Below are 14,658 nucleotides of genomic sequence, written 5' to 3' on the forward strand. Positions count from 1 at the left end.
GCACTGGTCTTGTAGGTACCCGATGGGCCCATTCCACCACAAACAACAGAGTGAGGTTCTCTTGCCCAAATGTGTCCCCTCGTCATTTTTCATAGTAATGATTCAGGTTCTGACCTTCCACCTTCTCAACAATTCTCACATTATTGCGGTGTAACCGATTTTCCAGGTTACCTGGTTTTGCCTGTGATTGCTTTCAGGCTTCCTGACGCATGGGGGTCGTACCTCTTCTATCTCATGTATTCTATTCTCTACTGCAGTTGTTCTTTCTGCCACTTTATGCATATCATGGCGCATAAGCAGAACGTCCTCTTTCAGAATATCCACACAGCCTGTTAGCTTAAGCAATGTTGATGTATTATGTTGCACTGCTCTGAGGATATCCATACGGCTGCTGCCATAAACTTTCTCCATCCCAGCTGCATGCCGTGCAGTCTAGCAGCGGTCTCTGCACGGAACGGCCACCTCACGCAGCTTCCTGCTGTGTGCTGGGCGCCACCGGCTTATTACGTTTGTTGCCGGTCATTTCATGAAGGTACTTATGTCTATAAACTCCTTAGTGCAATTTTGAAAATGGGACAAATGGCTACTTTAAGAAAATATAAGGTTTTATGGGGTTTAGTATAATTCTTTATGCTGTAATTTCAGTTTGATTATTCCATGTCAAAATTGTAAAATTGCTCTGTCCAACAAAATTTCGAGTGACGCCTAGAAGGGATAATAGTGCTATACAGACCCAAGTAAAATACATCAAAACTGTACCTTTAGTCTTTCCAAGCATACATTCCCGTAGCCGGGAAGGAGATAGCAGAAGGACACCATGGGAATGACGGCTTGTTAAAGGGGTTGGGCACACCACCTCATGTTTTTTTGTAGTGTGTGGGACAGGATATCTAATAATTTACCAATATACATTTATAAAAAGTTCTAAACCGCTTTCTTGATATGAAACGTGAAGCCTCCTGTCTTTTACCTCATCAGGCGAACATTCCTGAGCATAAAATGGCTGCAAATGGATGGTCATGTTGTCAATGAGCAACCGCACTGACCTGAGTAATAATGAATATAAGAGTAAGGTCTTGGCAGGCGACTGTCCATGGAATGCTAGAGAGCATATGACCATACATCTGCGGCCAGAATTGTGGCTGAAGAGATATATATATCTATTATAGAAATAAAGAAAACACTTCTTTGAAATGCAAGCATTTTAATAAAGTTCACACTTCTAAGAGACAATACTATGCACAATGCACTACAATACACACTGTAAGTTGATTTGCAAATGATTGTTAAAAATTTAACTGTCTTTATGTCACTGAATCTATTGTATTTATGTTAATATACTTATGATTTTAATAGAACAAAGCCTACATATACAAACAAACCTTACAACCCCCTTACAATGTACATAAGGAAACACATCCTACATACACAACCTAAAACAGAGTAAAACTGAATTACAATTAAAGGAGAAATTGAACAAAATTGACATATAAGTTAAAGGAAAATTCCAGTAATACTAAAAAACCTCATATGGGCCAGAGTGGGGAAAAGGAAAAGAAAAAAATGGTATTGAACATGCTTTTCCCTGTTCCTGTGTTGTGTCCCCTCCCCCTTGACACTTGAAGCTGGGTAGTAAGTGTTGCAAATCAGTGGCCGCAGCATACTTAGAAGTGAGAATGATCATGTCACTTCTTGCTTCTGGGACCATTAGGCCACAAACTGGACTCAAACTCTTATTGTGATCTCCAGCATTTCTGGCCAAGCCCAGAGAGCATTGATATGCAGGAACATGGAGCTAGAACCAGTCTAACATAATAATTTTCACTTCTTAAACCGATCAACCCCTTGAAGGTTTTCCTTTTTATATCTGCAAAAATCGACTATAAGTAAAAAGTAACAATGTAGAAGGTAAAGCATAAACTAGATAAAGCTATGAAGATAGCAACAGGAAATGGCTTGTCTTCTTAAATTTTAAAGGTGTATCCCAATGACCTGTAAGGAGTCATGGTGGATGGGGATGTTCGCTCCTGGTTTGATTTATATACCACAGGTAATTGGAAACATTTTAGCTAGAACTTGAAGCAAGCTAACATATATAAGCTTAATTTGAAGAGATAGCAAATTTACAACAATCATTTCCAAATCATAAAATGTATAATTATTCCTAATCAACTATTCAGAAAAAGAAAAAAAATATAATGTTACTTTTAATAAACAAATATAAAAAAATAGTTAGACACATCATATGTGTTGCTGGTAAAAACTCTGGTATAAAAATTGTAAAAAATATACAAAAATAAGTATTTTGGTTATTAAAAAAATTACTTTAAATATTAGAATGCAAACCAATACAGAAATCTATTAACATTTTAATAGTGACATATGGCACACAAAAGTAGCACATTTTTTCAATTGAAGATGCAGATACAATGTCCACAGACGTCTTGCCTTCTTTAAATTATTGCCAACAATCTGCAAAGATAATGAAAATATTTAGATTATGATACAAAAAATATAAAGTCAGCGCAACCCTGCGCCAAAGTTAAAAGGGTTGTCCAACCAACAGGATAGGGCCTAACTTGCTGATCGGAAGGGGTCTCAGTGATGATAACTAATGTTCTTTTCATCTGTTTGTGCTCAGATTCTCCTGAAAGGCAACGGCCTTTCTTGTAGGTTCTCCAAGACTCTAACCCTGAAATGTCATGTGGTTTGCCCTATACACTCACCGGCCACTTTATTAGGTACACCTGTCCAACTGCTCGTTAACACTTAATTTCTAATCAGCCAATCACATGGCGGCAACTCAGTGCATTTAGGCATGTAGACATGGTCAAGACAATCGCCTGCAGTTCAAACCGAGCATCAGTATGGGGAAGAAAGGTGATTTGAGTGCCTTTGAACGTGGCATGGTTGTTGGTGTCAGAAGGGCTGGTCTGAGTATTTCAGAAACTGCTGAAATACTGGGATTTTCACGCACAACCATCTCTAGGGTTTACAGAGAATGGTCCGAAAAAGAAAAAACATCCAGTGAGCGGCAGTTCTGTGGGCGAAAATGCCTTGTTGATGCCAGAGGTCAGAGGAGAATGGGCAGACTGGTTCGAGTTGATAGAAAGGCAATATTGACTCAAATCGCCACCCGTTACAACCAAGGTAGGCAGAAGAGCATCTCTCAATGCACAGTACGTCGAACTTTGAGGCAGATGGGCTACAGCAGCAGAAGACCACACCGGGTGCCACTCCTTTCAGCTAAGAACAGGAAACTGAGGCTACAATTTGCACAAGCTCATCGAAATTGGACAGTAGAAGATTGGAAAAACGTTGCCTGGTCTGATGAGTCTCGATTTCTGCTGCGACATTCGGATGGTAGGGTCAGAATTTGGCGTCAACAACATGAAAGCATGCATCCATCCTGCCCTGTATCAACGGTTCAGGCTGGTGGTGGTGGTGTGGGGAATATTTTCTTGGCACTCTTTGGGCCCCTTGGTACCAATTGAGCATCGTTGCAACGCTACAGCCTACCTGAGTATTGTTGCTGACCATGTCCATCCCTTGATGACCACAATGTACCCAACATCTGATGGCTACTTTCAGCAGGATAATGCGCCATGTCATAAAGCTGGAATCATCTCAGACTGGTTTCTTGAACATGACAATGAGTTCACTGTACTCAAATGGCCTCCACAGTCACCAGATCTCAATCCAATAGAGCATCTTTGGGATGTGGTGGAACGGGAGATTCACATCATGGATGTGCAGCCGTCAAATCTGCGGCAACTGTGTGATGCCATCATGTCAATATGGACCAAAATCTCTGAGGAATGCTTCCAGCACCTTGTTGAATCTATGCCACGAAGAATTGAGGCAGTTCTGAAGGCAAAAGGGGGTCCAACCCGTTACTAGCATGGTGTACCTAATAAAGTGGCCGGTGAGTGTATACATAAGCAAGGATGTACACTTAATGACATGTATTACATTTTGAGAACTGCAATTAATACATTCCCTAACTGTATATTCCTTATGGTTATGACTGTCATAAAATGTATTTGTCTTATTTACAATTTATGGAAATCCTTACATGTTAACCACGTATCCTTGGATTTATGACATAATAACAATAGAGACAAGAAATTACCCAGGTTACATCCCCTACGTGGAACTATTCTACAGCCTTCATCTAGATTTTTTTCTCAAATTGTATCATCCCTCAATAATGAAAGATGTTTAAAAACTGTTTAATGTCAAGAAATAGGGGACTGAAATTAGTGACTAAAGTTGGCGTCCCTTGTTTCTTCTTTGCGTATTCTTTTGAGCTACTATGAGGATTGATAAGGATGGCTCTGTCCATTTATGTAACTATTTCCTTTGTTGCTTAATCTTGATACTAGATTTCCTAATGTTTTAAATTACAAGAATGAATTCTTGCTACATTACTAAATGAGAGATAACGAAGCACGACTCTTTTTCCATTAAATAATTTTCTGTTAACTATATAAATATTTGTTAGATTAATTTGTTTCTGTATGTATGGGGGGGATGGGGAACATTGGTGGGTATGCACCAATTAAATTACGTACTTTATATGTTCTATCGATAATTATCAAATGCAATAGGTGACAATAACAACTCTGAAAAAAGAAAGAAAAAATAATAATACATCTTGTTTTTAATATTTCATTGGTTTTAATTGTACTGGGGAGATCAGAAGTGTCTGAGAGCAGAACTGTTCTAGTTGCCCATGGCAACCAATCACAGCTCCGCTTGCATTTTCTCACCGTTGTTAAAAAAAATAAATTTGAGCTTTGATTGGTTGCCATGACCAACTAGAACTGTTCAACTCTCAGACACTTCTGATAAATCTCCGGCACTGTCTTTTTCTCTTTTTAAGAAATATTCAGATCGGGTGGTGATGCAGTTCTCCTTGGCTTTTGTAATATTTTAAAGCTGATTTACCTTTGGTGACTTGACATTTGCACCATCTTCACCAGTTCATTATGAATGGGCCTGGGTGAAGCGGTTTGCCGTTCGTACACGTACAGAATTCTAATTTTAGATATACTTATTTGTAAATTAATGAAAGAGATGGACAGCAATGCAATGTTAGAATGTAAATAGGTTATTTGTAACTGTATTGTAATGTTGATTTTATGTAATGTCTAATCTAGTAAGGGATAGCACAGATGATGCAGGGAATTTTAAATTCCTGTTCTCCCCGCATGCATGATATTCATTGATTGAGTCAATGGCAGGTTTTGTAAGAAGTCTTAATAAAGCTTGAACATTCCTGGAATCTCTGCAGCTAGAGCTCATTCTTTGTTGGACTGTATTTGGCCCTAACATGCTACACAATGGACAGGTTTGAGAGTGTGGCTGAGCTGGTTTCTTACTTTGGTTATTTGGACCGCACAGGAAAATATGTAAAAATAAAAACCCCATAGGAATATGGCACAACTGTATTCGTGGCGCAGGACACCAGGGGCATTGGACTAAGTAAGTACAAGTCTATTTTTTTTTATTACTCTCAGACAACCCCTTTAAAAATTCTTTCGCACATTGGCAAGCCAACTTCAGTAGTCTTGTTTTGTGTGTAAGTGGATTACCATGATGAATTAGGAATGATTTAGAGCAGTAAATAGGGAGATTAATTTACAGGCTTAAATGAGTTATACTCCATTAAGACCACCCGCTGACATAAGGTGTCAGTGGGTGCAGGTCTGAAGTTTGCAGCTCTTTCAAAGTCGCTGCAGTTTCTTTTTTTTTTTTTTTTTTAAACATATTTCATTAGTTTTCCATATACCAAACAGAGGTAACAAATGTAACTGGCATATTCTTACCACAGCAAAGTAAGTACAGCATAGTAAGTTAGTGCAGATACAGAGATCAGATTAGGTCCCGCAAACTCCCCCCTCCCTGTCACAGGTATCAGCGCCTGCGGGCACTTAATGCCCGTACATATATAAGGTAAGCCACCAACTACAGAGCTCTAGGCACATCATTAAAAGGATCCTGGATGAAAGGATGATCCCAGCTCATCAGGTAATCTTGAGTTTGGTCAAGTTACCTGCTAAATCATTTTTAAGATACCACACCGTTGTAGTACACAGGGAAACTATTTCCCTCATAATCTCATCTGAGTAAAATCTCCCTATTTGTCAAAAAAAATTTCTGCCAGGGTATCTCTTCAGTACTCAACCTTGATGCTTCAACTTGTGGGCCAACCTAATGTAACCATCTGGCAACGTTTAGCTGCTAAAATATAGACATGAAACACTAGAGCAGTGGTGGCGAACCTATGGCACGGGTGCCAGAGGTGGCACTCGGAGCCCTTTCTGAGGGCACTCAGGCCATTGTCCAAGGACAGAGTTCACCAAACACTGAACACTTCATGTGAGATGCTATTTCAGTGACACTTTACAATTGATACAATTGAAAGATGTGGAACAACAGGTAGCAGGAAGTTACTTTATAAAATTCAATGCTGGCACTTCATGGTAAATAAGTGGATTTTGGATGTAGTTTGGGCACTCTGTCTGTAATAGGTCACAGTGAAGGAGTAACAAGCTGCGATCCATGGGCAAATCTATTCTCAGTTTGTCTTTTACCTATGAAAGAACCCTGTTCAGGGTGTGGAGGTATATTAAAGCCATAAATAGCTTTATGTATGAGCCTAAAATAAACAGCTCTCTCTTTTTTTTCACTAATCACTGCTTTCCTAATTTTTCCCATACCTTAAGTACCATCGGTGTGAGATAAGTACAGAGATGGGGATACAAAAATGAAATGGAGTGAACAGCTGGGCTGGAACATAGAGCCAAGTCCATGAAGGTGTGCTTTCTTTCTTTTGTCCAATCTCTAACTCTATCCCATAGGAACCCCTATATTGACAAAATGCCAGTTAATGTCCTGTGCCCAGCTGATGATTAGTAGCTAACTCATCAAAAGTAAGGATTCTAGGTTCTGTAGGGTGGAGAAGAACTGCAGCAGTCCTAATGCCCTTTTCCTTCCATATCTTGAAAGCCAGATTATCCCTGCTGTGTGCAAACTTTGGATGCTCCCATAGGGGGATAAATCTGCTTGTCAGAAAAGGCAATCCCATCATCTTTCTACAAGCTCTCCAGATGCAGTTTCTTAAGAGACAGCCAGAGACCCTTTGAAGAAGGCCAAAGCAGTTTACAGGCAGTCACCTGGTTTCATACAAGATAGGTTCTGTAGGTTTGTTCTTAAGTTGAATTTGTATGTAAGTCGGAGCTGTATACTTTATAATTGTAACCCCAATTTTTTTTGGTCTCTGTGACTTTTGGATTTAAAAACTGGCACACTGGCACTCATAGGAGGTCATTTTCCCTGTAACTAGGTTTTTTTTTAGACGCATTTTGAAAATGAAAAAATATATACTATACTTTTTGTAAATTTAACCCCCCCCCCCCCTAAACACTGAAAATGAAAAAGTCATTAAAGGGAACTTGTTACAACTTTTTCAGTCTCCCCCATGTCCCCATAGGCAATTGTTAGCACATGTCCAAACAGCTTTTATAATAAATCAGGCTTTTTTAGTTCTAAAGAAAAGTTCATCAGTGTCAGGTGTCTCAGAGGTGTGTCCAATATGGAGTAATTTCCCATCCCACCATCGGGAAACCGCTCCGTCAGCCAGTTTCAAATGAAAACAACAACAATTCTCTTCCATTCTATACGTCACCAAGATTTCCCTGATCCTGTCTGCAAGAAAAGGAGCCATGGGCAAGTGGATGCTGTGACGGAGAGGGAGACTAGGTTTTTTTAAAATTCTAAAATTGGCTGAAGATGGAGCAGTTTCCAGAGTATGGGATCAGGATGGGGGGCTACTTCTCCTCACTGAACACGCCCATGGGACACTGCCTACTGCACTGTGATATAACTTTTCTTTATAACTAAAATAGACTGATTTCTTAAAAAACTGCTTGGGGATGTGCTAACAATTGCCTATACGTACATGGGGGAGACTTGGTTCCTTTTAAACCTTTTTTAACTAGCCATGAACAAAATACACTTGGTCAAAACCTTTTCTCGTCATGTAGGTGTTAAATAATCATCTATACCCACTATAGTTAATCAGTATCCGTCTGGAGGTGGTGAGCGGGTTCCACATGCTAAAACTCCCACAGTCTCTACAATGGGTTTTTTTGTCCACCAGAATGAATGGTATGGCGGGCTAGAATGAGTACAACCACTACTACATTTATTATCCACAGGGAAGCAGGACAGTCAGTAATCAGAGCTCACAGTCAGCCGGAAACTTCTAATTTACAAGTAAATTTTATTGTAATTGAACTGAAATTTTCCTCTTGCCTAGCAAGAGACATTTAAAGAATAGGACAGGTGAAGTTTGAATACAGTAGAAATGTGTATGTATGAGAGTTTGAATGCACAAAGCCAGAGCTGAGGCTCTCCATCAGTTCTAATGACTGGCATCAGATCCTGCACACACAGCATCGTACAGCCTCTTTGAACAGGAAAGGGGTAGTCTGCAGGAGGCAGCTTCCATAGAGTATAATGGCAACAAAAAAAAAAATCAGTGATTGAATAAAAAAACAAGTCTTTTAGGGAGTGGGTCCTCTCCGAGGTGGTCTTCTGGAGAGGTTTCACTGTGTGTGTCTATATATGTACAAGTACTGTGATGCTGTCATGTGTTGATCTTTTTATTCCTATGTAGGTGTTTTATATTTATATATGATTAAATATATCTTTTTTTTGTAATGCAGTAGATTACTGTGTGATGCAGAGCACCAGTGCTCTGTCTTCACTGCCTTGCTCTGCACTAGATCTCTGTAACACTGATTCTGTATCCTGATTGGCTGAGCTGTTTGTGCACGTTCATGTCGTTCATGTGGATGCCCTGAGTGCTATTGGCATCATTCTCCACTGCTGATGTTACAACCAGGAAGTCCCGCCCACTCCAGGAAAAGCTGAGAGTGTATTATAGATCGCCTCATACATCTATTAGCCCTATATCTCAGGATAGGAAGAAGCCAGAATCATGATACAGGCATCGTTGGAATTGTTCTCAAAGGCTCTAACCAGCTGTGCTAAAACTATTTTTTGTCAAGTAACTCTACAGTTACTCTTTAATAAAAGCCCACAAACCCTCTAATAAAATAAATAATACAAATGTTTTAATACACATCCCCTACACATATGTGAAAAAACTGTTACACTTTAAGGGCAGACAAAGGAATTGAATATTCATCCGCTGCTCATGTTCTGACTCATGACTGCAATATGACTATAAACGTCCTATTTGCACATGCCCCGTGCAGATAGCAAATATATATATTTATATATAAACAAAAGAAAGGCAGCACTCCGAGACTTGAAAGTGAAAAACTATGTACTAGTTTATTCACACATTTTCCAAACACAACGTTTCGGCTCCTTAGACCTGGAGCCTTCTTCAAGTGAGGTGTACATAGCAATGTGAAAATTTATAGTAAGTACAATGGAAGTGACATCATGTCATGAGTCATGTGATCAATGAAAATTTTAACAGCATAATCCTTCTTATACATTATAATTGCATTACTACAGCAGCGTGATAATATAAAGTGCAATAGTACATACAGTTCCTTAAGAGATCCATCGCTTACCTAAGGATCAGTATTAAATTGTGCTGGTGTCATCGGCGTCCTGCCAGTGACACTGCGCATGTCAGATAGCTAATACGCTATCTAAGTTTCAGAATGAACAGGAAGAAATAAAAAGGAGAAAATGGCATCGCGACTTGGAAGACTACCAGATGGGCAGAATATACAGCTGGCAATTCGAAGACAAGAGACTTGTTGGCCATCCAGCAAAAGGAAATCTAAAGAAACGTAAGAGACAGATTAGCAAACCCAAATCCCCTACTGATAACAGTTCTTTTTTGGAGGAGGTCCCACAGATATTGGACCCAGGAGAAAAGCCACCAGGAGAGGTGGTAGACGTAACCACAGGAGAAGAAAAATCCCCAAGTGCCAAACTTCCAACGACCTCAACCAGGAGCCGCAACACGAGAAAGAAAACCTAGTCGTGAACATCTCTTCTACACAACTGACTGAGGTACAACTCAGGACATTAAATAAGGGTTTATTATTCTGCCCGATGAGACATGTGGATTGGTTCCAGTTGGAACTGGACCTACAGACTTTTATCAGGTCAATGAAACTTAAGTTATTCTTCTCAGACCAACCCCCTAAGATACTACCTAGAACGACTGAACTCACATTGCGGGATGTAAATTTGAGCAATAAGAGTAGATTCAACCCCAATATATTTGAACCAGCAATAGAAACCTTCTGCATTGCTGTCAGAAGAGATCTTGAGGCCCTCCGGTCCATGGGGAGGACAGAGTTTAGACATCCAAATATGAGACAGGATGAGATGGAATGTTTGAGATACCTTGTCCATAATTACAATCTGGTTATCAAACCAGCTGACAAAGGTGGGGCGATTGTCATTATGGACAAGGTCCATTATGTCAATGAGATTGAATCACAACTTATGGATTCTTCAGTGTACCGTCAGGTGTCTTCGGACCCTAGATTCACTATAGAGAGAAAGTTAAAATCCCTCGTTACTGAGGCTGTGTCAGGTGGGATTATAGATGATGATGTGAAAAAATGTTTACTTATTGAGGCACCCAGAACTCCGATGCTATATATTTTGCCAAAAATTCATAAGAACTTAGAGCATCCACCCGGACGACCTATAGTGTCAGGATCGGGTTCAATTTTCAGTAATGTTGCAATTTTCCTAGACAGGTTGCTGAGAAAATTCGCTACTGATTCAGGATCGTATGTGAGAGATACGTCCGATATTTTGTTGAAACTTGGTGACATCACCCTACCCACTGATATTGATATTACATTAGTCTCCTTTGATGTGGTGAGTCTGTACACATCGATAGATCACTCTAGAGGCATTTCTGCTGTGAAGCATTTCTTGTCTGAATCCTCTCTCTACTCTGATACATGCAATGAATTTATACTGTCCTTACTAGAGTTGATACTCACCTTCAACTATTTTCTATTTATGGATCGGTTCTTCATACAGGTTCAAGGAACCGCTATGGGTTCAAATGTCGCACCTACCTACGCAAATATTTTCATGCGTTTTTTGGAAGAGCAATTCATTTATGTGTCGCCCCACTTCAAACACGTTTTTAGTTGGTGGCGATACATAGATGATATATTCATTATCTGGACAGGGGGAGAGGAAGAGCTGAGAGTGTTCTTTGAGTTTCTAAACCTTATTGACCCTTTAGTGAAATTCACTTACGTGCATTCCAAGACAGAAATGCAGTTCTTGGACGTTAGTGTGTCACTTGAGGACCATACATTTTCCACGGGTCTGTTCACCAAGGCGACAGATAGAAATAATTTACTGTACTTTCAGAGTTGCCATCCCAGAAGGATGGTTAAATCATTACCATACAGCCAGATGTTGCGGGTCAAGCGGATAGTAGATGGGGATCTTCCCTTACGTCACAGATTAGATATCATGGTGGATAAATTTCATAGGAGGGGCTATCCTCTGAAAATTCTTGATGAACATAAGAAAAGGGTGCTTGCTACGGATAGACAGGAGACTCTCCATAGGTTACCCAGGAAACCATCTGTAGATAGACTTACGTTTGTCTCTACCTACACTGAAACAAGTCCCCTTATTTCCAACATCGTTAGAAAACATTGGCCAATTCTTAAAAATGGAATAAATACATCTTCCCACTTCGAACATCCCCCCCAACCTTTTCATATAGACGGGTCAAGAACTTAAAAGATTTGCTGCTTAAATCCGATATTGGTCCACTGAGAAAAACCTCCCAGGCCTTTTTGTCTACTAACAAAAAGGGTTGTTTTCCCTGTTTAAGCTGTGTAAATTGCAGAATGATAGTCAAGGGTAACACGTTCAGCGATAGACAGACTGGCAAGGAGTATGTAATACAACACTACCTCACCTGCCAATCCTCTTATGTGATTTATCTCCTCGAATGCCCTCGTGGGCTGTGGTATGTGGGGGAAACTAGCACCGAACTCACACTTAGACTTAATAATCACAGACAGTCTATCAGGGACAAGAGGACTGACTTGCCAGTCTCAAAACACTGTGTAGAGGCGAAACATACAGAATTTCAGTTACGTGTCAGAATAATAGATCACGTCAAACAACATAGATTGGGTGGTGATAGGTCTCAGAAGCTACGTAGAAAGGAATAGGAATGGATCCATAGATTAGACACTTCAAAACTAAAAGGTCTCAATGTCGAATTTAGGATTACTGATATTGCTTAGGGATGGGCATTACCCCATCAAGGTTGGGTCCCCTCTGTACAAATCAGACTAACATTGGTGTACTATGTGAACTATAGTTCCATTTTTATTGTTACTAGTTAAATTCAAGTCATATATTTACTCTGTTTTCCTTCTCTTCAAGATATCATATCACTACAAGCACTCGATTGTCACTTCACATTTGAAGATCCGATCTTCGCTGATTACCATAAGGATCAGAATGTATATGCGCTAATAATCAGTGATCTATGACGTTTTGTCTGTATTTATATTACGTGGTGCAAATAGTTTCTGTTATGTGACCCTACTAGGAGTGACTCCCAGACCCTAAATGTGCACCTGTGGGACATAGTCCTGAAAGATTGCTATGGGTTGGGTAGGTGCCGTTAACTAAGCTGCGATCTAGTGGCTTTTGTTGGAGCTTTACACACCTTGGTCCATGGAAACTCAGTGCCTTCCTTTCTAATATCATACCTTTATTGGATTATTTGGTATTTCCTTGCGGTCTTCCCTTTTCCAAAATGGCGCCGTAACCTCCAGCACACTGGTGCGCATGCGCGCCCGCTGTTCTGATCATGTGATCACCCGTCATAGTAGTCATATGATCACTGACATGCGCAGTGTCACAGGCAGGACGCCGATGACACCAGCACAATTTAATACTGATCCTTAGGTAAGCGATGGATCTCTTAAGGAACTGTATGCACTATTGCACTTTATATTATCACGCTGCTGTAGTAATGCAATTATAATGTATAAGAAGGATTATGCTGTTAAAATTTTCATTGATCACATGACTGATGACATGATGTCACTTCCCTTGTACTTACTATAAATTTTCACATTGCTATGTACACCTCACTTGAAGAAGGCTCCAGGTCTAAGGAGCCGAAATGTTGTGTGAATAAACTAGTACACAGTTTTTCACTTTCAAGTCTCGGAGTGCCGCCTTTCTTTTGTTTATTTACCTGTAGATGGATCTCGGTCTTGATCCTTGGAGTGTGCACCTGAGCAGATCATTTTTTACTTGAGTGCCGCCTCAATTTTTTATCTATTGCTATATTTATATATATTTATACAAGTATCCAGACTGTGTCCGACATTAACCCCTTAAGGATGCAGCCATTTTGTAGCTTAAAGGACACCTGTCATTAGGTTTCTGCCACTAGTCCTGCCACATCTACCTGTTGGAGCAGCTCACAAGGATCCCATCCCAGCCTTTATCTAGTCATTTCATACATTAATCATTGTAAAATCATCATTTCTTTATTATGTAAATGAGGCTGGTCACATGGTCAGAGGCAGTGATATCACCCCTGTTCCCCCTCCCCTCTCCTTCCCCTGCTCATGTCTGTGTGTAATGTATAGTAAAGCATTGCTGGTGTGTGTGCTGCATCTGCTGACATGCTGCATCCTCCTAATACACATGTAAGAGACACAGACATCAGCTACACCAGTACCTGACATGTTCTGCTATAACATGGCTGCCTAGAGCTGTTGTATCTCTCCTACATACACATACAGGCTGCAGGGGGCGTGGCCACCAGCAAGCACATGTAGCAGCCATCACATCATTATACAGCCTCACATCATTACACAGTCAGTCAAGCACTGGGGGTGTGTCTGTGCCTCACACTCATGAATAAGCTGGACAGCTTGAATATGCTAATGACTCATTGGACATTTCACAGGTCATTTGCATACAGCTTTAAGACCTCATTGCTTAGGTTTACAGGCATGTAGAGGGACAATTAAGGGATAGAGACAATGCTTTCTAATGGTAGTTTATGAAAATATATTTAGGTAAGAGGGGTTATTTTGCATGACGGGTTCTATTTAAGGCTAAGTCCCATTTTTTGGATTCTGACCTGCGTCTCTTTATATGGTTATAACTTTTGAACACTGTTACTTATCTAAACTATTCCGAGATTGTTTTTTCCCCACATGTTGTGCTTCATTTTAATGGTAAATTTTGGCTGATAAGTTTTGCGTTTATTTACAAAAAAAAAGAAAAATTTATGAATTTTTAGAAAAATTTGCCATTTTCAAAATTCGAAATCATTGCGTTTTCAGGCAGATAGATTTACCACCTAAATAAATTGCTGAATATCATTTACCATATGTCTACTTTACATTTTCATAATTTTTGACTAGTTTGGGGATAAATACTGTTTGAAATAAAATTTTACATATTTAGGATTAAAAACCCCTATATAATCAACCCATTTTCAAATCTGCACCCCTCAAACTCAGAAACAGCTTTTAGGAATATTGTTAACCCGTTGTGATCTTTATAACAATTGAATCAATATGGAGGTGAAATTTAGAATTTCAAAATTGTGCCGGTTATACGTTCATT

The 14,658-nt window shown here is 39.7% G+C and overlaps 1 protein-coding gene across 4 annotated transcripts in view; it reads right to left on the reverse strand.

Annotated features, from left to right (window-relative positions):
- Positions 1-1,217: 1,217 nt before the first annotated feature.
- TEX15 (testis expressed 15, meiosis and synapsis associated) overlaps positions 1,218-14,658 on the reverse strand; it is a 109,763-nt gene continuing 96,322 nt past the window's right edge. For all 4 annotated transcript variants that reach the window (XM_072114003.1, XM_072114005.1, XM_072114004.1 and 1 more), the window contains exon 10: positions 1,218-2,472. In XM_072114003.1, the coding sequence (XP_071970104.1) occupies positions 2,459-2,472 (14 nt within the window). In that variant the 3' untranslated portion in view covers positions 1,218-2,458. The remainder of the gene's footprint in view (positions 2,473-14,658) is intronic.

The sequence above is a fragment of the Engystomops pustulosus genome, chromosome 1 (genome assembly GCF_040894005.1).
Source record: "Engystomops pustulosus chromosome 1, aEngPut4.maternal, whole genome shotgun sequence".
NCBI classification, from domain to species: Eukaryota; Metazoa; Chordata; class Amphibia; order Anura; family Leptodactylidae; genus Engystomops; species Engystomops pustulosus.